Source organism: Mesoplodon densirostris, chromosome 1 (assembly GCF_025265405.1).
Source record: "Mesoplodon densirostris isolate mMesDen1 chromosome 1, mMesDen1 primary haplotype, whole genome shotgun sequence".
In the NCBI taxonomy this organism is placed as follows: Eukaryota; Metazoa; Chordata; class Mammalia; order Artiodactyla; family Ziphiidae; genus Mesoplodon; species Mesoplodon densirostris.
Window position 1 is genome coordinate 233,592,868 of NC_082661.1, and position 24,916 is coordinate 233,617,783.

General features: G+C 35.0%; 1 protein-coding gene across 2 annotated transcripts in view; it reads right to left on the reverse strand.

The window, feature by feature from the left end:
* LRBA (LPS responsive beige-like anchor protein) overlaps positions 1–24,916 on the reverse strand; it is a 767,039-nt gene that overhangs the window by 542,181 nt on the left and 199,942 nt on the right. For both annotated transcript variants that reach the window (XM_060116154.1, XM_060116148.1), the window contains exons 31-33: positions 16,791–16,921; positions 2,920–2,998; positions 403–536 (exon numbers count right to left, since the gene is read on the reverse strand). In XM_060116154.1, coding sequence (XP_059972137.1) covers positions 403–536; positions 2,920–2,998; positions 16,791–16,921 — 344 coding nt within the window. The remainder of the gene's footprint in view (positions 1–402; positions 537–2,919; positions 2,999–16,790; positions 16,922–24,916) is intronic.

Genomic DNA, 24,916 nt, shown 5'->3' on the forward strand with positions numbered 1-24,916 from the left:
CTATTGTTTATATAGATCTTAAATTCAAGTAAAATCTCAGGTAAATACCCCACTTATTACTATAACACCAGTCTCCAATTCTCAATTCTCATAGTTAATTTTAATGTATTAAAACATTTCTTAGTTCTTTCATTCAATACTTTTTTCTTTTTTTATTGTTCCCCAAAAGACACAGTAATAAATCTAATGCACACAAATCTCATGCAAATAACTGATAAAAAAAACCTTGAACAGATTAGAACAGCAGTTATGCCATATTCTTTAAAAGATATGTACAGACTCTTTGAGAAGCCTTGTCAAAGCTTGAAAACAAACAATAAAACTCCATGCATCTCTTATTATTCATTTCAGTTTTCAACCCTGTAATTTAAATATATATATGAAGAAAGAAAAATCACTTACTTGTTCCTTCTATAAGCAGTTCTTGTCCATGGCTCCCCAAAAGTGTCCGAGAAAGAAAAGGTGCAAAATCTACAAATATCTCTCGTAGAAGAGGAGCTGCCTTTTCCAAAGCATGTTCGAGCCTCTCTGTAATACTAATAGAAAGATGTTAAGTTACCCGTGTTATTCATTAGTATTTATCAGTTTTCTAGTTTTGTTTTGTTTTTTTGGTTTTTTTGCGGTACGCGGGCCTCTCAATGTTGTGGCCTCTCCCGTTGCGGAGCACAGGCTCTGGACGCGCAGGCTCAGCCTCCATGGCTCATGGGCCCAGCTGCTCTCAGTTTTCTAGTTTTTAAAATGAGTTTTCATAGAACTGGAAAATTATGTGAAAATTTTAAAATTACCTAAAGATTCACTATTGCTATGCACACCATTCCTTCTGCCTGGAATATCCTTTTTTATTCTGTTGTATATTGCCACCCCTAGCCCTCACAAACAACCTGGTTAACAACCACTCCAAACATCAGCTCTTACGGCAAGACTTAACTGGCCAGTAGAGAGCACTTGATTTTAGCCCCATTACAACCTAAACAAACTATCAATCATTTAACAAATTTTCTATTGACCATTAAACCATGAGCACCTTCAGATCAAGAACTATGCCTTCACTTCTAAGTTCTCAGCTGCAGCATAAATTACAAACTCAATAATGTTTATAAACTGAAAGAATCAGTCTATCTTCTTTTTCACTAACATCTATCTCTATAAACAATTTCTTTCTAATGCAATCTGAACAACTTCTCACTTGCAAATAGTATACTGGCACATTTATAATGATATCAGTTTACTCGATATATCTCTTTGTGACTATATGTACATATATTCTTATATACATGTATACACACATAAACCCATACGTATATACACACACAGCTGTCCCTCGGTTTTCACAGTGGAATGGTTCCAAGACTCCCTACAGATACCAAAATCTGTGGATGCTCAGGTCCCTTATGTAAAAGGGCATAGTATTTGCATATAACCTATATTTTAAATCATATCTAAATTACCTATAATATCTAATACAATGTAAATACAATGTAAATGCTATATAAATAGTTGCCAATGTCAAACTATCATGTGTGGAAATGGATGGACGACAAGGTCCTACAAACTGTAATGGAAAAGAATATATATACATATATGTAGGGCTGGGTCACTTTGCTGTACAGCAGAAATTAACACAACATTGTAAGTAACTATAAGTATACTATAAGTAACTATAAGTAACTATATTGTAAGTAACTATACTTCAATTAAAAAAATTTTTTTAATTAAAAAAAAGAAAACTATGAAAAAAAGAAACATCAAAAAAAATAGTTGCCAGTGTGAGACAAACTTTTGCTTTGTGGAACTTTTTGGAAAGTTTGTTTTAATATTTTCAATCTGTGGTTGGTTGGATCCATATCTAGCTGTATACATATATATATATTTAATGAATTTAAAAAAAAACAAGCCCTCTGCATTTCAGGAAATTGTTTCTAACTTATGAAACCAAACATATATAAACAGCCATTACTTATTTACTATTCCTACAAAGAGTACTTTCTATTCATACAACCAACAAGAGATGCTACTGAAACTATCAACAGGTAAGCTGCTGGAAATTTCTGTGCTCAATAACCATCTCTTCCCAGGTACTATCCATAAAACTATTTCTCTCTACTTATCTCATAGATCCTCTTATCCCCGGATGATATCACAACTACAAGCCTACACTTGTAGCACCCAAGTACGTTTATTTTTAAAGTGTTATGCATTTTCCAATTGTAATAAGGCAGATCAAGAAATCTAGCCACAAAGGCCCTAGTGGTGGAATATATTCACAGCCTTCCAAATTAGAATTTGAAATGCATATACCCAATTAAACAAGATAACTGACAGTAAAAATCTATCTATAATTCAGTATCAATATAAACTTCTTATTTCAGCATTTCTAGGGAAGATGAACAATGAATTCCAAATGTTCAATCTACAATCATATGAAACGTAAGCCAGAAGCTACTAACTACCTGTGAAATTAAATATTTGTTATGCATTCCACATTTATTAATCACAAAAAGCTACTTCTTGGGAATCTTTTACATCTCATAATCTTTAAGAAGGAACTTCTAAAATACTCCCAAGCCTCTAAACGTCATGCATGTTTTTTAAAAAAGAAACAAAGTAAATTTTTCTAAAAATTGTACCTAGACATTTTTTTTTTTTTTTTTTTTTTTTGCGGTACGCGGGCCTCTCACTGTTGTGGCCTCTCCCCGCTGCGGAGCACAGGCTCCGGACGCGCAGGCTCAGCGGCCATGGCTCACGGGCCCAGCCGCTCCGCGGCATGTGGGATCCTCCCGGACCGGGGCACGAACCCGTGTCCCCTGCATCGGCAGGCGGACTCTCAACCACTGCGCCACCAGGGAAGCCCTGTACCTAGACATTTTTAAGTCATCAAAAGGAATAAATCACAAATATCCAAGTTAGTAGCTTCAATACCTCATATTCGAAACTTGGTCTTGTGGAACTGAACCAACTGTTGGAACTGCAGGTAATTTTGCATTAGATGATCTACCACCTATAAAAGAAAATAAACATTTAGGGGATTTTCTGTTTTTAGATACAAAAATTCAAACAAAAAACATATCCTGATAGCAAGTCACCAAAAAACACACTATACTGCATTTTTAAATGCCTATTGATTTGGGTAACATTAAAATCTACCAATTAACAAGGTTTTTCTTGAATCATTTAATATATAAATCTCAGTTACCAGTTCAGTTATCACACCAAGAAGTCCTTCCACCCATCAGCTGAAAACGTAATAGAAAAGTAAATTCTGACTCACTAAATTGGGGTCATGATTCCTTCCACTGAACATCAAGTGGCAACAGAGATTTACAATTAGAAACTTTTTTAACTGAAGCAAAAAACAGAAAGGGCTAATTCCAAATTTAGCTTAAATAGGTATGCCTCATTACCATGACAACTGTCTTTATTCAGCCACCAAATAACTTTTGCTATACCCTGAATGTTTCTGAGTGTAGTCCAGCAAACATTATGCAATAACCACCTGAGAAACCTTTCTTAAATGATATAAGCAGAAAATACACTCCCTCATGTGTGTCCTCACTGTAATTAGTAAGTAACCTGTTGTTTGCATTTGTCACATTGTATTTCAATTGGTTTTTTAAATGTCCTTTTTGCTAGTATACTAATCTTTTTGAAAGCAGAGATCTCATCTTTTTCATCCATCAATCTCTAGCACCTAGACAAACTGACACAATACAAGGTTCTCAATTTATGTTAATTGCAGAAATGATTCCCTTAATCATTCCATCTCCCATATTTTAGTAGGTCAATCTTCCCACCTGGTATATACTTCCCTCTCTAGTTCCTACAACTTTATGTCCCTATCTTTGTTCAAACCACTTTGTAAAATTAATTTTCACCATGTGATCTTATTTTACTCTCCAATGAACACACCCAGATGTCCTTACTCTTGTATATCTGTATTGTTAAATGCCCACTCACCGTCTTATAGCACAAAATGTTCAAACTACCTTGCCCTATACAAGAGCTACCTCCTTTATGTTTTCAACAAATAACTGTGCTTATAAATTTTACTTGGCAAGAGAAAAATAATTACCAGGAAATTAACTCTGACAGAGTCAAAGAATGGATAGGCACAGAAACAACACACATTATGAGAAATACTGAAAAAGTCTAGAAGACTAATTTGGAGGATAATTTACTGAGGCTTGAAGAGTTCTAAAAAGCTCAAGAAAGTAGGGGAAAAATAAAGTTCCCATTTAAGAATCAGGATATATGGGATCGAAAAGCATTCAATTTAAGCTAGGAGTAGGACCTGAAGAAACAGAAGAGCCATTTTCTTTCTAAGGACAGTAATAGGGAGAAGGAAGAAAAGAATGGACACACACAGTGTCAAATGCCCCTCTCGGACACAGGGACCGTAAGAGTCACTGGAATCCAACTGGGATGATATTCTAACAACCTGGACGGTATAGGCAAAGGAGGTGTGCACAACTTGCTTGCAGCTGCAATCCAAGAAGTAAAGTTTCTCTTTCTGAAAGTAGTGTCCTAAAAGGGCACCAAGTTAGTATTAGAGCAGACTGAAATCCCATCACAATTCTATAGAAAGGTAGACCAAGAAAGGCAGCAAACATATTGAAGCAAATGAAACAAAGATGCAAAGCTTATAGACAAGGAGGGAAGAGGGTCTCAAAGGATTCTGGAACCTATCAGGATGCACTATCAGAGGTCAGATTCTTTTGATCTATTCTTAAAACTTCAGGCATGGGTAGCCTGGGAACACCTCAAGGAGACAAAGTAGTGTGGACAGAAAGATAAAAGAACGATAGAAGAAGAAATGTTCACCTAGGATGTAGAAAGAAAGATGGTAGAAACAGATGAGAAGGTAGAAAAGCGGCCTCTTTGACATCTGGGAGCTGGCCCTGTAATGTCAACTAGGCCCTGGTGTTGTTAAGAGCTGGCTTAGAGCCCACAGCTAGGTCTTGTTATTCTCTCCCTGAATATAAACAATTTCATAAAACAGCAACATCAGACAAAGCCACGCCATGACCATGATGAATCAACATAAAACAATACCACTCTGTAATCATGCCCCAGCAGACAAAAACATGAACTTCAGCCAAATAACAAAGATGGTCAAACACCCCAAATCTTAATATGAAAGATTGCTGTTTCTTTACAAATTAGAGCTTTAGCCTCATGCAAGTCTTCCATGATTCTAGGTAAGATTTATTAGGATATTTAATCATAGAATTAGCCACGCTTTCTGACAGTATCCAATTCAGAAGAAAGCCCCACTTCCTTAACCCCTCCCCAAAATCATCATTTTTTTCTAGTTATTTTTTAATTACACAAAGCACGAACACATCCATATTTTTAAATTCAGCAGTGTTTGCACAAACCCTCCTAGTCCCAGTCCCTCTCCAAAGGCAGCCACTATCAGCAATTTGGAATATATCCTTTCAGACTCTGTTCTTTGCACTTACATGCAAGCTCAAATCCTATAATAAATCTTTTCTAACACTATTCCTGAGATGCCCCAAGTTTCACTGTGTGCATTCTCCCTCACTGACTCATTCAACCAAAGGTTTACTACTGGGATCTTTGGCTGGAGAATATGGACACAGACTTTAGATGAAGCTGGGCAGAGAAAGACAGCAATCATGGGCTTATTTTAAAAGAACCAGAATTTAATAAATCTTTAAGTAAGAATTCTTTTCCAGACAACCTATTTCATCGTGGTAAGGTGCACATTTTTCTACATGGTAACATCTCTCAAATTAATGCATTTTACAAAGGCATCTTAGCAACTGTAGTCAGCCAGAAGTTGAAATCTAATTGTGAGAAAACACAGTGGATAAAATCAAGAACGCAGCAGCAGAATCAAATCTGAAATTTGGTAAATGACTAAAGAAGGAGGAATTGTGTAACTCTTTGAATTCATTATGTTGCCAATGTAAAACCTCAAGATTACATAAACTAAAGGAAAAACCGTTGAATAATTAATATAAATATACTGTCTGAATACAGGTATACCTCGGAGATATGTTGGGTTTGGTTCCAGACCACAACAAAGTGAATATCACAATAAAGCAAATCACACAAATGTTTTGGTTTCCCAGTGCATACAAAATCATCTGACAACATAGGGTTGCCACAAATGTTCAGTTTCTTAAAACAAACCAACAAAAAACACCACACTATATCTGCAAAGCACAATAAAGTGAAGCACAGGGCTTCCCTGGTGGCGCAGTGGTTGAGAGTCCACCTGCCGATGCAGGGGACATGGGTTCGTGCCCCGGTCCGGGAGGATCCCACATGCCGCGGAGCGGCTGGGCCCGTGAGCCATGGCCGCTGAGCCTGTGCGTCCGGAGCCCATGCCCCACAACGGGAGAGGCCACAACAATGAGAGGCCTGCGTACCACAAAAAAAAAAAAAAAAAGTGAAGCACAATAGCTGCATTTTTTTTAACAAATTGTGTTTTTTACAAATTGAAGGTTTGTAGCAACCCTGCATCAAGCAAGTCTATCAGTGTCATTTTTCCAATAGCATTTGCTCACTTCATGTCTCTGCATCACATTTTGGTGATCCTCACAATATTTCAAACTTTTTCATTATTATTATATTTATTATGGCCATCTGTGATCTCTGATGTTACTACTGCAAAAATATTATCATGACTCACTGAAGGCTCAGATGATGATTAGCATTTTTTAGTAATAAAGTATTTTTAAATTAAGGTATGCATATGGTATTTTTAGACATAATGCTTTATACACTTAATAGTCTACAGCATAGTGTAAACAACTTATACATGAACTGGGAAACAAAAAAAATTCATGTGACTCACTTGGTGATAGTCGCTTTATTGCGGTGGTCTGGAACCAAAATTCACAATTATCTCCAAGGTATGCCTGTATATAAAATATATACTCTCATTCACATACATACCTATATATATAGTCGCTAGCTCTGTCCACTGAGAAAACCTGGGAGCAGCAATACCCTAACACCTAATGTCCAGATATTGGCTTCTAAATACTATTCTCCACTAAATAAATAAATCAGAAATAGCTAATTCAGTAACAGTGGAAGAAAAGCAAAATGAGTTTGAAACATCAAGTTTTCTTTTGTAGAAAGCAAGGAAATGGCCAAGGAATGATAGGATATGTCACGATGGCACAGAAGCCAACTTCAAGGGACTCCCACCAACCAAAATAGAGACAATTTGAGCATCAAAATAAATAATGATAGTAACTGACTGTAACACATCCAATAAAATAGGAAGCCATGAGGCCATACTGATATGATAAATTAACAGTCTGGGGAACCGGATATTTAAATAATTTCAAAATACCTCTCCACAAAACACTTATTAATTACAAAAGGGAAAGATTAACTTTACAATATAGAAACCTGGCAGTTGTACTTTAATCAAGTGACGAAAGTGGTCACCATCAGCATTTTGACAAATCAAAATTGTGTGCCATGTGATTAGATTCTCTGTCTGTTCCATAATATTGCTACCAAAGAAATATCTGTTTCTAATCATGAGGAAACATCAGACCAACCCCAATTCAGGGACGCTCATCTGAGCTGTTCCCAATTTTTTACAATAAACACTGTTTTGTATATGCTTATATAAATCTATATACACTCCTTTATATTCTTGAAGTAACTTCCTAGAAGTCAATAAACACACACTTTAAATGTTGATACATATTGCTAAATTACCCTGAAGAAAGAAAAAACAAATTTACACTTCTTTGATTACTAATAAAATTGAACGTATTTTCCCAATTTACTGGAAACAAAACAGGAAACATAAATGACTGTTCTGACCTTTTGAGTATTTTCATGAGAATATTTTCCTAAGTATGCATTCTATATAATTATGACAGTTAGCTTTTATCATTCATTATAAATTCTTCCTAAGTTTGTAGTGATTTTTTGCCACAGAGAATTCTATAATCTTCCCTTTAAACCATCTATACCAGCATGATACAGAAAATAGGAATATCACCAAATTTGTAACAGGGTTGTTAGGATATTTAAATTTTAAAATGCAAAGCACCTAAGATAAAGAAGATTCTCCAATGTTTCCCAAATTTCTGCAAGGTACTACAGAAAAAAAAAGTCTAGAGCTCTTCTGAGGGATCCTACTATGTATCTGTGATTCATGCTATCCATTTTTAGTAGAGCCTTATATTTATATATTACTAACTTATTAAATTCCCATAATAAGTATAAAAAGTTCCTCCACTTGTCTCAGCCTGAAAACTATTTCTCTTCCTGCTTTCAAAAAGAAATGCCAGGTCATCCAAGACCAGAGCCTTTCTCTTCCACATCTGAAGGAAACGCTGCTAACCTCTCAAGCTACCTCAACCATCAAATTCTCACATAATTTCCATTACCATCTTTTTTAGAAAAGGTGTTCTACACTAGCAGAAAACACTTCCTCATCAGCCACTCACAACCATTTTCAAATTGAATCCTAGCTCTATCAATATCAGGCCAGTTTCTTTGATAACAACTACCCTTAAGAGGTTATAGGGTTGAAATGTTTCGGGAAACAGTAAGGGTTCTGCCATTTACTAGCTGTGTGACCTTGGGAAAGTTACTTAAGCTCTCTGTGCCTTATTTTCTTCATCTGTAAAATTAACAGCGATACCTACTTCACCGAATTATTTCAAGGATTAACGTAGTTAGAGCCTGTACCACAGTAAACACACAGTGAGTGACAGCTTCCCTTCTTACGCTGCTACTCTAGGATTGCCTTTAAAATACTGAAAGGAAGTTATCATGTTTCCCTTTAGTCTGTACTTCAGGCTGAAAAGACACCCAAATTTTCAACAATTATTCACATGACATTAAACATAGGTAACTTAAATGAGATGAAGCTTATAAAGTGCCTTTTAAAAAATTCACCATAAAAACTTAAGAAAGAAACCAAAGGTAAATTCTTTTGAGAAGTCTAGAAACCAATCCCGGATTTAACTTCTATAAAAAGTGGATTTCTAACAGCTTCATTTATCAGATTGGTATAAAATAACCCATGGCCATAAACATTTGGTAAACCTAGCCACTGTCCTCTACAGCCTGTCACACTGCCTCACACCACTCCCACAATTTTCTAAGGCTCACTTCAATTTTATCTGGGCCCTTCGATTCAACTGCCTCTTTTAACTAAGGCAAAGTTAATTCTGGATATAGATAAACAAAGCCAGGCTCTAATCAGGGGTTCTGTAGATTTAACTGATTAAGAAACAGCAAAATCTGGGACAACTTGACCTTCCCTGAAACATGCTCGGTCTTTAGGCAGAATTTGATCAATAATCAGCGGTTCTGATTACAGTTCTCAGCCAAACAGAAGGATCTGGAAATCTGGACTACTTTATCCCCCACAGGCTTGGTTCCTTTGGAGAGAGGGCACTGCAGCAATCTTCCACAATTAACCTCTGCGTAATTACTGAGCCTGTCTCTTAGAGTGAGCATATTCCCACAACAAGATGAACTTATCCACAGTGAATCTCTCTTTTCCTCAACACATTTTCTTCCCCTTCCATTGATAATTAGAGTTGACTCTTCTTTTTACTGGGATTATAGTTTCTTGCTGACCTTCCACCCATCCTTACCACTCTGCTCAAGCAAGAACTAATTATACATAAAAACTCTAACAAACTGAATGGAATCTATCTTAATGCACAGGATTAATTTTAAAATGAAGTTAACGTATGTACACATTTTTTCATGCTGACAATTTTTTAAAGTACATAGATCAATTCCCATTTCGCCATTAAAAGATTTCCATTTTTGCATTTCTCACAATAAAATTTCAAACTAGAGGGCAAGACAAGCTGAAATTGAAAATTTTTTTTACTCTTCAGTATGTGGTATTTCTGACAATAGGAGGACCAATCCTCCTATTCCTACATAACACTCAATGAAGTACTTCAGAGACCAAATAGTGTTATTACACTCAGTTAATGACACCTGCAATTTTCTAAATTCTTGACAGCAATAAGATCATTGAACCACGGTTGGCTACTGACTTCTATTACCAGTAATTAATGAATTATTTCTGAGCTTTATTTTTCTAGTGGTAGTTTTTTAAAAACCATATTTATTTACAGTATATCAGGTATTTTCTCTAAAAGGTCTAACTGGTATTTTTTCTTGAGCTTTTCTGAAGTTGATGAAAAGGAACACATAAGGCCCCATCTGCTTAAAAAGAGAATAAATTGCAAGAAAATGTTTGTATGAGGCTTCAGACAGCAGTTTAAAACAACATTAGCTTTTACTGCACAAATTGAGACTAATTTTAATGAGCTGAAATATATATATCAAAATTTGAAAAAGTCAAGGAGCATTGGTGGCTCTAAATGAAACTAACAAAAACGCTTTCTTGACACTACCCTAGAAATGCCAATTTTCAAACCTTAAAAAGACTATAGCAGAAAGGGATTTTTTATAAAGTGATATTTTCAAATCATAAGAAGATACATTACCAACAAAGATAAGTGAATCAACTAGCAATTGTTTTAAGGAAAAAAAAAAATCACATAAAAAATAAACTAAATATATCAGTAATTTCACACCAGGTTGACCTTCATTCCTACCAGACAGAAAAATGTAACTTCCAAATACATTCAGCATTTTTCAACTCAGATTAAAAATCATAAATTTATAACAAATTTGTTTTTAATCAATTTAACAATAAAAATATTTTCAACAAGTGATCACACATGTAAATTCAGAAGCTACTTCCAACATATGGAATGGTACTGACTTATCTTTTCCTTATCCTTGCACTGATAAACTGGCTCCTTCAAACTGACAGTCTTCCAGACATTTAAAAGAACAAAAGGGAAAATGTAAATAGATCATCTGTCTAGCATCTATCCAGGGAATAGCCGATTGTTAATTCAAGGTCCCTAAGGGTCTACATAAATAATGTCCTTTGCAAAAAAGTACTATTAATACAAATGTCAATATTTAATCCCTAAACACGGTTATTTTTTTAATTGCCCTCTCTCCCCTTTTCTCCCTCTTTCCCTCCCCACCCATTCCACACCAATTCAGGGAGGGATAGTCTATATGCCCAGTTAAAATTCTTCATTAAATAAAAGAAACTTTTATTGGATAAGTAAAGATAAGCCTCTTGGGTCAAAGACTATATAAAGCAAAGAATCAAAATTTTCCTTCAACATTAAAAATAAGCATACTAAATTATAATATGCATGGCTCTGATACACAGTAGAGCCTAATACTCTGGTAAGTAGTGTAACTGTTAAATTTTGCAAATTAGCAAACACTCAGCACATAAATTACTTAAGAACAGTCTATTTAGTTCCTTCATTGGGTTAGCTTCAATTTTGTTTTAATCGTTTATGCTTTGCAAATCAAACGTATTTGAAAACACCACAGGATATCTGAAAAAAGAGTAACTGCATCTTAACACATATTGTAGTCTGGACAATTAAACCCTTACTAATGAGTAACTAAAGTTTACAGATTTTGATATATTTACTAAAAACTCTATTTTCTCTTTTAGTGCTCTTTATAAATAAATATGCGTACACAAAGGGCAAACCTTGTTTTTTCTGATGAATCTTTTACCACTTCTTACGAAAGGTTTGCCATTATTATTATATTACACCTTTTTGCTAATAAAATGCTACAAAAGCTAAGAAACATTATTCAAACTAAAATCTGAAATTTGTATGAGTCAAAACCTCAATACCGATCATAGTTTTAATAATGTACACTGTTTTAAAATGTATTTCCAGGGCTTCCCTGGTGGCACAGTGGTTAAGAATCCGCCTGCCAATGCAGGGGACAAGAGTTCGAGCCCGGGCCTGGGAAGATCTCACATGTCGCGGAGCAACTCAGCCCGTGCACCACAACTACTGAGCCTGCGCTCTAGAACTCACATGCCACAACTACTGAAGACAGCGCGCCTAGAGCCCGTGCTCCCCAACAAGAGAAGCCACTGCCATGAGAAGCCCACGCACTGCAACAAAGAGTAGCCCCCACTCGCCTCAACTAGAGAAAGCCCACGCACAGCAACAAAGACCCAACGCAGCCAAAAATAAAAATAAAAAATAAATTTTAAGAATAAATAAATAAATAAATAAAATGTATTTACAAATCCTTAGTTTTTTCACAAAATTATAAAATTATTTGGGCGGTAATGTTTTGACAAAAAAATCTTTGACCTCACATAAGTTGACAAGCTCTCATTCTTTTTCTGGGATCCAGTCCTAGTTTGTCTTTAATTGTGCCACACGTAAAACGTAGGAATCCCGTTTTGATATCAAAATTTCCAAATACTTTAAAATTTTCTGCTACAAAACTCATATTTTATGTTTTCTGTTCACATGGTTTCTTCCAAGGAAGTTCCCATTTTTGCTAATGTACTATCAAGTATATATATATATATATATATATATATATATATATATATTTTTTTTTTTTTTTTTTTTTTTTTTTTTTGGTGGTACGCGGGCCTCTCACTGTTGTGGCCTCTCCCGTTGCGGAGCACAGGCTCCGGATGCGCAGGCTAAGCGGCCATGGCTCACAGGCCCAGCTGCTCCATGGCATGTGGGATCTTCCCGGACTGGGGTACGAACCCGTGTCCCCTGCATCGGCAGGCGGACTCTCAACCACTGCGCCACCAGGGAAGCCCTCAAGTATATTTTTTTATTAACCAATAATCTATTACTAAATATGAGCAGTTCACTTTTTGTTGCTGACTCACTATAAAATTCAGAACTGAAGTCATCCCAAGACACAAAGGTTTATGGTCCACAGAGACAGATATTAACTGTACTTTCATATAAAGAATATAATCCAAGATCAAACCAAGAATAATACCTAACTTACCCAGATCTGCAAGAATAAACTGCCCAGCTCAGCATGTAATCACAATAGCAATCAATTCATCCACAAATCATTTTTCCCAAATCTTGCTTGAACCAGAAGCAGCATATAAGCTTTGATATACTGTATAGCCTATTTTTTTTTTTTTTTTTTTTTTTTTTGCGGTACGCGGGCCTCTCACTGCTGTGGCCTCTCCCTTTACGGAGCACAGGCTCTGGACGCGCAGGCTCAGCGGCCATGGCTCACGGGCCCAGCCGCTCAGCAGCATGTGGGATCTGCGCAGGCTCAGCGGCCATGGCTCACGGGCCCAGCCGCTCTGCAGCATGTGGGATCCTCCCGGACCAGGGCATGAACCCGTGTCCCCTGCATTGGCAGGCGGACTCTCAACCACTGCGCCACCAGGGAAGCCCAGCCTATTTTTTTTAATGGCAAATAACTTAAATCAAGAGATCTACCAAAAAGAAAACAAAAATCTATCAGCTAAAAATATTGACGGCAGAGAGATAACTATTTGTTTGGATTCCAAGTGAAAAGAGAACAGACTACAAGGGCAAGTATAGTAGGGTAAAAGCACGAAAAATGGGGCTGTAGGAGAGCAAGAAATAGGATGACTGAAAACACTCAATTGGGTTAGATTTCTTATCAAGGCAGTAATGTTCATGGCAGCAATCAATGGAATGGAAGTAATAAACTAAAATCGAGATACCATATAAGTGACAACAAGAGCCTAGTGACAGAGGAAGAGGAAAGGAAAAGTCAGGTATGGAAATCAAAACAAGTGACAAAAATAAAGTCCATCATCACAAGAACAACTCAGAATGACGTAAGTCATTTTTAGAAAGGAATGGATTTTTTTTAAATAAAGGGAGCTAAGATAAAGGAAATAAACTACAAATTCTACCCCAAAATAGAAAAAACTGGGAACTATTTGAGAAACACTACCACCACAAATTATACAAAATTTAAATAAGAAGGGGAAAAGGGTACATTATGGGCTGGATACAGGGTTTTGTGGGGTTTTAGCAATAAATACGATAGTCTTCAAGATAGCAAATTATTCTGTAATTCTGCATATGGTTCTTCAGGGTATTTTACATTATAATGAATTTACTGGAAAATACACAGTGGCTTCAGAAAGAAATTTGTTATACTGTTTTATATCAAATATTACTCATATATCAGCTTTCTTTCTGTTTCTTATCTCTTCTGAAGACCACATGAATTTTTTTTTCTTTCCCTTGTACCAATGTTATTTACTTGTTTAACATTTTTTCTGGCTTTATTGAAATAAGTCAAAGACTGCATGAATTTTGAAAAATATATTTAAAAGCAACCAGAGGATCCTATTTACCTTGCCCCATAAACTGAAATTAAAGGGTAATATATTCAAAATAAGATGATAATATTTTACTCAGTGTACTGTGAACCTCTGAATTTACTACCTATGCTCTGGGAAGTTATTAGGAATTCACTATTACTGAATTTAAAAGACAGCAGAAAGTTTCATAGATATTAGTAACATCTGCCTTTTTCCCAACAGGGGCTCGTCTAGAAAAATCACAGTTGATTTTTTTTAAGGCCTTTGGATGGAGGTGGAAGAACAGAAATTTGTGTAACCAGCCCAAGATAGATCCCCAAATTGCTTCTTCTCCAAAGTAAAAAAAAAAAAAAAAAAAAAAAAAAAGTATCAGAGTATAATGATGAAGGAAATAAAGAAGAGGAAATTTTGCTGGAGTTCTACACTTACTTTCCTTTATTGTTTCTCACTAAGACAATGAATGATGAAAAACAAAATGTAACAAATATACCACACTATTGCAATATGTTAACAACAGAGAAATGCAAAGAGGGTGAGGTTGAGAGCATATATGGGAACTCTCTATTTTCCTTTCTATTTTTCTATAAACTAAAACTGACCTAAAATATAAGGTATATTAATTTTTAAAAGTGTTTTAATAAAGTAAAAAACAAGGCAGCACAAAACTGTCTACTACCACTGCAGCTTTTGGTCTCCTTGTGGATATTTTTCTTCAACAACTATTTTTTCCTAATTATAAAAATAATACAGGATTACTGATAAATTTTTGGAAAATATACTAAAATTAAAAATTTTGAAAATCAAAATTTCCATTAATTCATGGAAATAATCAAGTAACTTCAGAGTACATTTCCTTGCTTTTTCCATGTATGAAAAGTATATACATACTTCACATAGTTATGATTACATAGCATGTAAAGTATCGCATGTAATTTTTTTTTACTTAACCTACTGTGAGCATTTTCTATTATCACTTAACACTAAGAAATTTGTAAAGAATTAATCACATTTAAGATTTGAAAAAAAAGTTTTTGTTAGCACAAGTAAAATAACTACAATGAAAGGAAAAAGAAAAACAGCAAAGACAAAAGAAATAAACAATCCTGGGACTTCCCTGGTGGTGCAGTGGTTAAGACTCCACGCTCCCGATGCAGGGGGCCCAAGTTCGATCCCTGGTCAGGGAACTAGATCCCACATGCATGCCACAACTAAGAGTTCACATGCCACAACTAAGGAGCCCACATGCCGCAACTAAGGAGCCTGCTTGCCACAACTAAAACCCACAACCAAGTAAATTTAAATAAATAATTTTTTTTAATCCTAGTCTTTGTTTCTGGAACACATGATACATAGTACACAGAAAGGAAAAATTAAATGTCCCTGACAACTGGCTAGTAGAAACATCAAGTTAGCGGCAAAAGTCTCTGAGATATACTAGTTTACCAAATAAAGGTAGAACACTGGATAGGAAGCCTGAGATGTCTCAAAAGATGAAGGAAAAATATTATTTCTGATTTTAACATAATCCACCTAGTCATTCCTTCAAAACTCCTTTTATTTTTCATTAATCTCATCCTAGAGAACAAGAAAGAATGAATCCTTTGGGGGATTAATTTTTTTTTTTTTAGTTTTTTGTTTGTTTTTTTGTTTTAATGAAATAGCACAACACTTAGAAAAATACTACTTATATAAAATAATATTCCCTTTGTCCTAACTTGGTCTTTTTCATATCACATAGTCTTCAGGTTCACCTGCTATTATCACTGAGCTTCCAATCAACATCTAGGGATTTAGGATCTTGCACCCATACATGTGCACCAAAAGGCTTTTACATTTGGAAGGAATAGAGAGAGAGAGAGACAGGGCAAAAATCAAATTGTAGTAAGAGTTATTGAACTACTATGACTAATGCTAGAATGATGATAGACATGAGGGCAGCATTCCCTTTCCAAGCATCTAATTCAAAAACTATGCAAGGGCCTCCCTGGTGGCGCAAGTGGTTGAGAGTCCGCCTGCCGATGCAGGGGATACGGGTTCGTGCCCCGGTCTGGGAGGATCCCATATGCCGCGGAGCGGCTGGGCCCGTGAGCCATGGCCGCTGAGCCTGCGCGTCCGGAGCCTGTGCTCCGCAACGGGGGAGGCCACAACAGTGAGAGGCCCGCATACCGCAAAAAAAAAAAAAAAAAAAAAAAAAAAAAAACTATGCAAGAGAAAGCAAAGTACTGGATACCACATAAACATTTGGCAACTGATAACCAGATTAAAAGAACAAATGTCAGCAAAACTTTCTCGTATTAACCACTATCTATACACATCTTCTCAAGTGAAAGGAAAGGAAAAAAGTATTTTAATAAATCTGTCATTCATTCATCCACCCAACCAGCAGCATCCAATTTGTCATACACTACTATGTTTAAGTGGAGAAAGTATTAAAATCCTTGATTTAATTTATTTCATAGTACTCAAATTTATTCAGAAAATCATCAAATAATCAACAACATAATACAAAAGCATAATCATTTAAAATATGCCAAACAAAACTTAACTTAATCAAAAATCCTAAGCTTTGCAATGGGATTAAGAACTTTTTTGTTGAAATCGCTGATAACAAACTCACCAGGTGATTCTCCCCCAACATCTGAGGCTTGGGCTGAATCTACTGAAGAAACCACACTGACAGCATTGGTAGGTATACTTGTAAGTGTGGAAGGTAAGACTGCTGATTTTTTTGTTGCCACGATGACACTTCTGTAATAAAGAAAGTAAATAAATTTTAAAATACAGAAGATAAGTTAATTACATGAATTTCAAAATAGGACACCAACTTCTTTTTCCTAATTTTTTCTTATCTCTATTTTGATGTACAACTTAGAATATACTCTCAATAAGAAATCTCTTCAGTGGTGTTCACAGTTATCTATACTTCATTTTTTTAGAATCAAGACAATGTTCTACAGAAACATAATAATCAATTTTAACATTTCAATTTATATTTACAATATTCTTTAAAGTTAGGATCATCTTTAATTATCCACCTTAAAATATAACCAAAGGTATATAGGAAAAAAGGAATTTGGCATTCAAGTGGAAAATTAATTAACTTTTTCTTAACCTCAGAAGTGAAGCAGAAAACTCAACATGTTTCTGTAAGGATTTTAAAGCACCACTAAGTTGAAATGATAAAACCTTAGAAGTCTTATAAGGTAAGAAAATGCAGGTATGAACAATTTTTTAACATGTATACAACCAAAGTTTTACTTTTTAACTCTTGTAGACTGTCTTATATTACATAGAAAAAACAATGCATAGGCATAAAACCTAGATGTAAAAATATCAAATAATCAAATTTGTTCATCTTGGGTATTAACTCAAACACAGGTATTTACGATATACCCATTTCATTTAAGTGTAATACTTTATACCAAAATAGTAACTAAAAGACCTTAATAGGCATAACTTAAAAGGCATTTTTAATTGAAGTTAGCTCCATAAACATGCAAAAACCCAGTTAATGAGGTAAAGAGGACAGCTGATATATAATGCACTCCCACAGCAGTGCTTACTTTTAATTAGCTGGTATTAACCATAAGCCTAAAGTCTTCAACATTCAATTTATTTAATCACATCTTTTGTTGACAATATTGTAACTGCAAGCTTCAAGTACTCCCTTAACAGCTTTAAAGTATTCAGTTCCTAAATAAAGTTACTTAGATACTTGATCCCGATATATGTATTCGACAGTGAAAATTATATAATTCCAGCACTTTAAAAATACATTTTGTTTTTATTGTTACATCAAAAAGAGATAATACAAAGTGAAATAGGTTTCGTTTTACTTCAGTGCCTATCATGTGACAGCAAACACTGTTGCCAATTAAATCAAGTTCTCTTGTGCTAGGCATGGCTTATTCAATGTACTTGGGGGTAGCTGGTGTCACATCATTATAAGGGTGACTGCCAATGTTAACTATACACTAAAAAATAGAAGCAACAGCCACCTGAACCCTCAATCCAAAATGGTGTGCTTAAATCATGGTAGCTTATATCGGATGAAGATTATTGACTTTAGGGGGAGGAGATGACCCCCTCTGTGCGCACGTGCATGTGTGTGTGTGTGTGTGTGTGTGTGTGTGTGTGTGTGTGTGTGTGTGTGTGTGTGTGTGTGTACACACGTGTGCTGGTAGCACATTCAGAAAACAATAAAAAATGTAATTTGTATATTACCTACCATGGGGCAAATATTTACAAGCCTGTTGTTTAAGAAAATCTCTAGCTACCTATTTCCTAGTAACCTATTTTGGGGGGACGGGGGTGGGGGGGAATATGGAAAATTTACTTTGATGTTTGTTCACAAAAGAAAGAACTAGCAAGATTTAGTTTACTCATACAATAGGCAAGTACTGATAGGAGCAACAGAAATTAACATTTAGAAAAGTGAAATTGCTTTTTCTATATTTGAAACTTAAGCCATACACCCACTCTAGGTACCAGCAATTCCACTCTTAGAAATTTCCTCCAGATAACTGAAGTCCACAAAAAACAGGTACAATAACATTCAGACAGCTTTACTGATAAGAGCCAAAAACTGGAAATAGCCCAGAATCCTTTAAGCAGAAAAATGAATAAAAATATGGTGGTGTGTTTTTACAATGGAATAATATCCAGCAATAAAAAGATACAAACTACTGATTAACATAACACGTATGAATCTCAAAAGCATTATGTTGAGTGAAGGAAGCCGTATACAGAGGAACATAAATTTTGTATTTCCTTTTACATGAAGTTCTAGAAAAGACAAAACTAATCTATTGTTTAAAAAAAATAGAACAATAATTGCCTGTGGGGGGTGGAGACAGGCGTTGGCTGAGAAGGAGCACGAAGGAACTTCCAAAACTGATGATATCTTGATTGGAAATTTAGGTTACACCGGTGTTTAATTTGTCAAAACTCATCAAATGGCATACTTAAAAATTTGTGCCTGTTGTTGTACGTACATTTTACCTTAAAAACAGTATTGATGTCTGGTTAGAGGTCTGCGCCTGAAATATTTGAGTGAAGTGATCTGATGTATGCGACTTACTCTGAAATGCATCAGAAAAATAAGAATGACTGATGAATAGAGAGATGGCTGTATGGAGAACTGTATGATGAAGCGAACAGTTAAAGGCTAATTGCAGAATCTCAGTGGTGGGCCTCTGGGTGTTCAGTGTACAATTCTTGCAACTTCTCTGTATGTTTGAACATTTTCATAATAAAATGTTGGAAAGCTGGTAACAAAAAAAAAATGTTTACCACAGGTGTCCCATAATATGCACAATCTCTATGTGTCCAAGATGGCACAGTTAATAAAAGATAACAAAAGAACTTGACCTCATTTCTATTCCTTTAAACAACTGCCATTAATAATGTTTTCAACCATGAATAATAGCTATACTTTATTTCAGATCAGTAAATATTTATTGTCCAATATCTTTCACATATTCCCATTCCTGACACATCTGAAGTGTGGCTTCCTATATGAACTTACATTTAACTAGCACTCCTTACACACTACTGCAATATGCTGTTATGGTTCTTGAACTGAGCATGTACATGCTTTCACAACTCCAGTCCTCTGTATGTGCTATTTCTCTACCAAGATGCCTTCCTCTTAGTCCTGCTTGCCAGCAAACTTCCTTCTCACCTTTCAAAACCTTGCTCAAAGGTAAGCCTCCCCAGATTGCCAAGTCAGAGTTCACTATTCTTTGTGCTTCTACATGATCCTATTATATAAACTCAATAAATTATTAATGAATGCTACGATTAAGCACTGACAATATGCCAAGAATTATTACTCAATTCACAAAACAATCCTAACATACAAATTAACTCCATTTAAGAAAATTTTAAAAGTAAACCTCAGAAAGGTAAAGTAACTTGCCAAGGTAAATGGCAGAACTGTCCCGCAATTCTGGGTTTATCTAAACAAGAGCCTCTAATTTGAACTGTTTCCTCATACTGACCTTTACGTTTTACTGAGATATAATTCACATTCCATACAATTTATTCATGTACAGTATACTATTAAATGGTTTTTAGAATGTTCATAGAATTGTGCAACCATCACCACAATCATATTAATATTTAAAGGTAATTCTATATTATAATCATCTATTAGCAATGGTAATAAAGATTTCCAAGATATAAAATTATATATGTACTACTACTACTAAAATACAAAAATATATTCGCTCAGAAATGGAAAAATTGCATTCTTTAGCCCAGCTATGTACTTAGTACATAATAGAAAAATAAAATTAATCAATGTCCAAATTCAATGACTGATTCAAATCATCACTGAGGAAGTAACATAATAATACTTTAGCTTTGGGCCACATAAAAACAAAGAAAATTCAGTAACAAAGATTCACTTAAAAGGACATTAAGCAGTAGGCAGATTTCAGGATATTTTCATTCCAACTGTTTTTACTATTGTTAAATTATAAAATTTCTGTGTACAAGACTAAAATCTTCAACACAGGGGGATCTTTAAGCTATCATATTTATCATGTATGAAAGTGTAAATCTAAACTAGTAAAGCATGTCTTAAAGTTTTAATAAAATGGCATTGTTTGGGGCTTCCCTGGTGGTGCAGTGGTTGAGAGTCCACCTGCCGATGCAGGGGACACAGGTTCGTGCCCTGGTCCGGGAGGATCCCACATGCCGCGGAGCGGCTGGGCCCGTGAGCCATGGCCACTGAGCCCACACGTCCAGAGCCTGTGCTCCGCAACAGGAGAGGCCACAACAGTGAGAGGCCCGCATACCGCAAAAAAAAAAAAAAAATGGCATTGTTCTCAGGCTACAGCTTAAGTTTCTATTTAAAAGACAAATTGAAATCCTTGTTAATTTTCAAGAAACAAATTACTGAATTTTTAATATCAGCCATCAATTTTAACAAAAAGCACTTCAAACTTTTTTGGCATAAAAAATTTGGAAGACAGGTAAGTCTTTTAGTTATGTAAGCTATTTTTCCAAACTTTCAATTACAAACCAAATATTAAAGTACAAAATTTCACATATTGCTTTTTTTCTTTATACTCACCAACTTTAATGAATAATCAGTATTTGTGAGCACTATGCTAAGGACATATATGAATTAGGTTATTTATATTTATAACAACCTATGAGGGAATTATTTATATTTATAACAACCCATGAGGTAAGTACTACATATTATTATCCCCATTTTACAGATGAGAAAGAAGTAATTTTCCTAAGCCTCCAGAGATAGAGAGTGTAAACACCTGACTTTTTTTTTCTTACCTGAACTAGGGATACTTTTTTAAAGATTTCTTTTTATTGAGTAACGACAGAAAGCAACAATGTCTTCCAGACCACTAAGGTTCAGAAGTTCCATTTCAGAATTATATCAGTTTGAATTATCACAAACTTTCACATAAATGCTATTTTCTTTAACATGCAAATAGTTCACTAAAGGAGAAAAGAATATTTTAAGCCTAGTACTTTAGTCCCTAAGGATCTAGCTAAAAAGCCAGACAAGCCCTTGAACTTTATTAAGATAAATCCCTGGCATTCGCTAATCACCAGAGAGGATCTTCAAATTAGATAAGAGCAAGTATTTTGGCATGGGAATGAACACAAACACCTTGCCATCCACAAAGGCCCACAACCTGGCAGCCTTTCAGCAAGGTTCCACTCATGTAGCTGTTACTCTAAACGTTCCAGCTACTGCTTGGAAGTTGATAATTCTTAAGATATGAGGAGAGTTGTGATTTCTGACACAGCATTCCAGAGATAAATACATGATCAGAAGGATGCTTTGAAATTCTCAAAGATATTCCTCTGGTCTAAAGCTGCATGAAAATAGTATTTCAAAAGGTATCTCTTGCTAAGAAAAAGAGGGGGGAAAAACAGAGCAGTTTGCTTGCCATCAGATAGTATGTTAAATGCATACCAGACATGGAAGTTCCAAATAACCTCCTGAAAAATGCTATCACCAAAATTCCCCTTTGTTTCCTATTTCAATAAACCCCTTTAAAATGTATTCCCTGTGCACAGTTTCTTAAATAAATTTGTAACCTACTCACTGAAGGTATCACTAAGGCATAGACCATTTCTATGCTATTTGAAAAGAAATAAGTCCCAAAATACATGAAATTCGGGGAATTTATAAGGAAACAACTTTGAGTATATTAGTAAGATTTATTAAATGTAAAAATCTACCCTTAAGTTATTCTCACTATTCAATCTAAGATTAATACAAATTTAAACAAATTTATAAAAATTGTGCATATTAGAAAAAACCTAATCATTTACACCTCTTCTCCTTCAAAATATAGCCATTGCAGTTCGTTATAAATTTTTTGAAGCATATGGGAACATATATATCTATTTTTTCAAAAGATCATAAATTCCAAACTAAACTGTTCTCCGCTTTTTCCATTTAATAATGTATCTTCAACATCATTTTACATCAATACATCAGTTGTGCTTTTCTCTCATTAGTGGCTGCATAGTTATTTACTATATTCCTAGGAAACAACACATGTAACCAATTCTTAACTAATTGGCAACTACGCTTGCATAGCACAGCCAAATGACAGGATTTAGAGTCCAGTGGCCATGGTTTAAATTTTAGCTCCACCATTTATTAGCACAAAAGCTTAAGGCATTTATTTACTTTCCCTGTGCCTCAGGCTTCATCATCTGTAAAGTAAGAATAAAAACAGTATCTATCTATCCACCTACCTACCTATCTATCTAAAAAATGCACTTTAATACACCTTCACAGGGTAAAAGCTCAATAGGTATTAGCTTAATTATGAAATTCCTCTTGCAGAAAGAAAACATTTTATACTTGCATATATCTTCTGTATAAACTTATATAATTAGGTTTACATATTTTAAATTTTAATTAACTGCCAATTTTCCCTCAGATAAATTGTACCAATATGCCCTCTCAACAATATAAAAGTGTTTCTTCATACCCTCATTAAGACTAGGTATCATCTTTTAAATTTCTGGATTTCTTCATGCTAAGTGTTATAGATTAATATATCTTCAATATCATTTCACACCAGTACATATTGTTCTGCTTTTTTTCTCTTTAATAGCTGTATAGTATTGCACAGTATAAGGATAAGGAAATTGAGGCTCAGGAGGATGAGGTAATTTGTCCAAATTCACTAATAAGTAACAGAGCCAGAACTCAAACACAGTTTCATCTGATTTCTAGAGTCAATATTCTAACTCCTATATTATAAAGACTAATAAAAAAGAAAAAGACATCTGAATCTAGCAGCCACTGTATCTATAATGTCACATTAGACATGTACCAATATGCTATTTACCTGGAATTTAGACTCTGTCAATCTCATCATTCCAGGACATTGACCTAATCTTTAAACAGAGGTAGAGGAAGTGAGATGAGAGAGGATGATGGCAAAAAGCTTTTCCATTAAAATCATACATTCCCTGTGTTCTTTCAGAGCCTATTAATTATATAAGTAATTCTAACCAGCTTGGACATCTAATGTGCCAGCAAGTCTGAAGTAGAAAACTAGGAGATGAGATGAAATACAGAGAACTGGAGACACAAAGAAATAAATAACCAGACAGAGGGAAATTATGATGAGGATATGTCAAAAGAAAACAGAAGCCAACTGGAAAGAAATCCCACTGGCCAAATCAGAGACAATCTGAGCATCAATAAAAACAACAACAATAATATGATAATTCATTCTATAAAGTATGAAACTGTAAGGCCATATGATGAATGTACTGAATTCATTTGATGAGGAGGATAAGTTTCTAAACCCCTCTTCCCAGGGAGTACCTTAACAGTGGAGAAACCCAGAAAATACCATTTTTATAAATGATCAGAATGAGTATCACCAGAAATGAGATAAAGCCATGTGCCACTTGTTAGAATACAACAGGAAGAACAGCATCACTTCTGTGATATTACTTCCAAAGATGCTTTAACTTGAATCTAATCCCCAGGACACTAATTAGACAAATCTAAACTGAAGGACAATATACAAAACAGCTGGGCTCTCATCTTCTGAATGTCCAGGTCATTAAATTTAAGGAAAGACTAAAGAACTGTTCTTCCAAATTGAAGGAGGATAAAGAGATACAACAAAACACAACACATAAGTCTGAATTCGATCCTTCTACTATAAAGAGCGTTACCGAGAAAATTAGTGAAATTTGAAAGGTATTTCAAGATGTGAAGGTAGTATTAATATTATATCAATGTTAATTTCCTTATTTTGATGAATGTATTGTGGTTATGTAGAAAATATACAATAAAATATTCAACAGGTGTGGAGTACTATATCAATTTTCCCTCAACAGATTCATGAAAAATAAAATTTCTTTTAACTGGCAACTTTTCTATAAGGTAGAGATTGTTTTCAGATAAAAATATTGACTTTTGAAAAAGAATATGCTTGACAACTCTGATACATACATGTCTTACAGGCAGAATTTCAGAAAATTTAATATAAAGAAAAATTTCAAGCAAATTGCCCAAAGGTTTCTTAGGACAGCAGAACCAACGAAGTCAGGAATCTATAGTTAGCTTTTTCAAGCTGGCAAGACTCTGAACACTTTGTTGAATTCCTGAATCTGTCGGAATCCACAGATTCCCACTTTTTTTCACAAAGGCTGGCACAGTACCGACAGCAGGGGAATGAAAGGTAAACATTTGTAAATATAGGTGATTTCTAAGTTGTAACA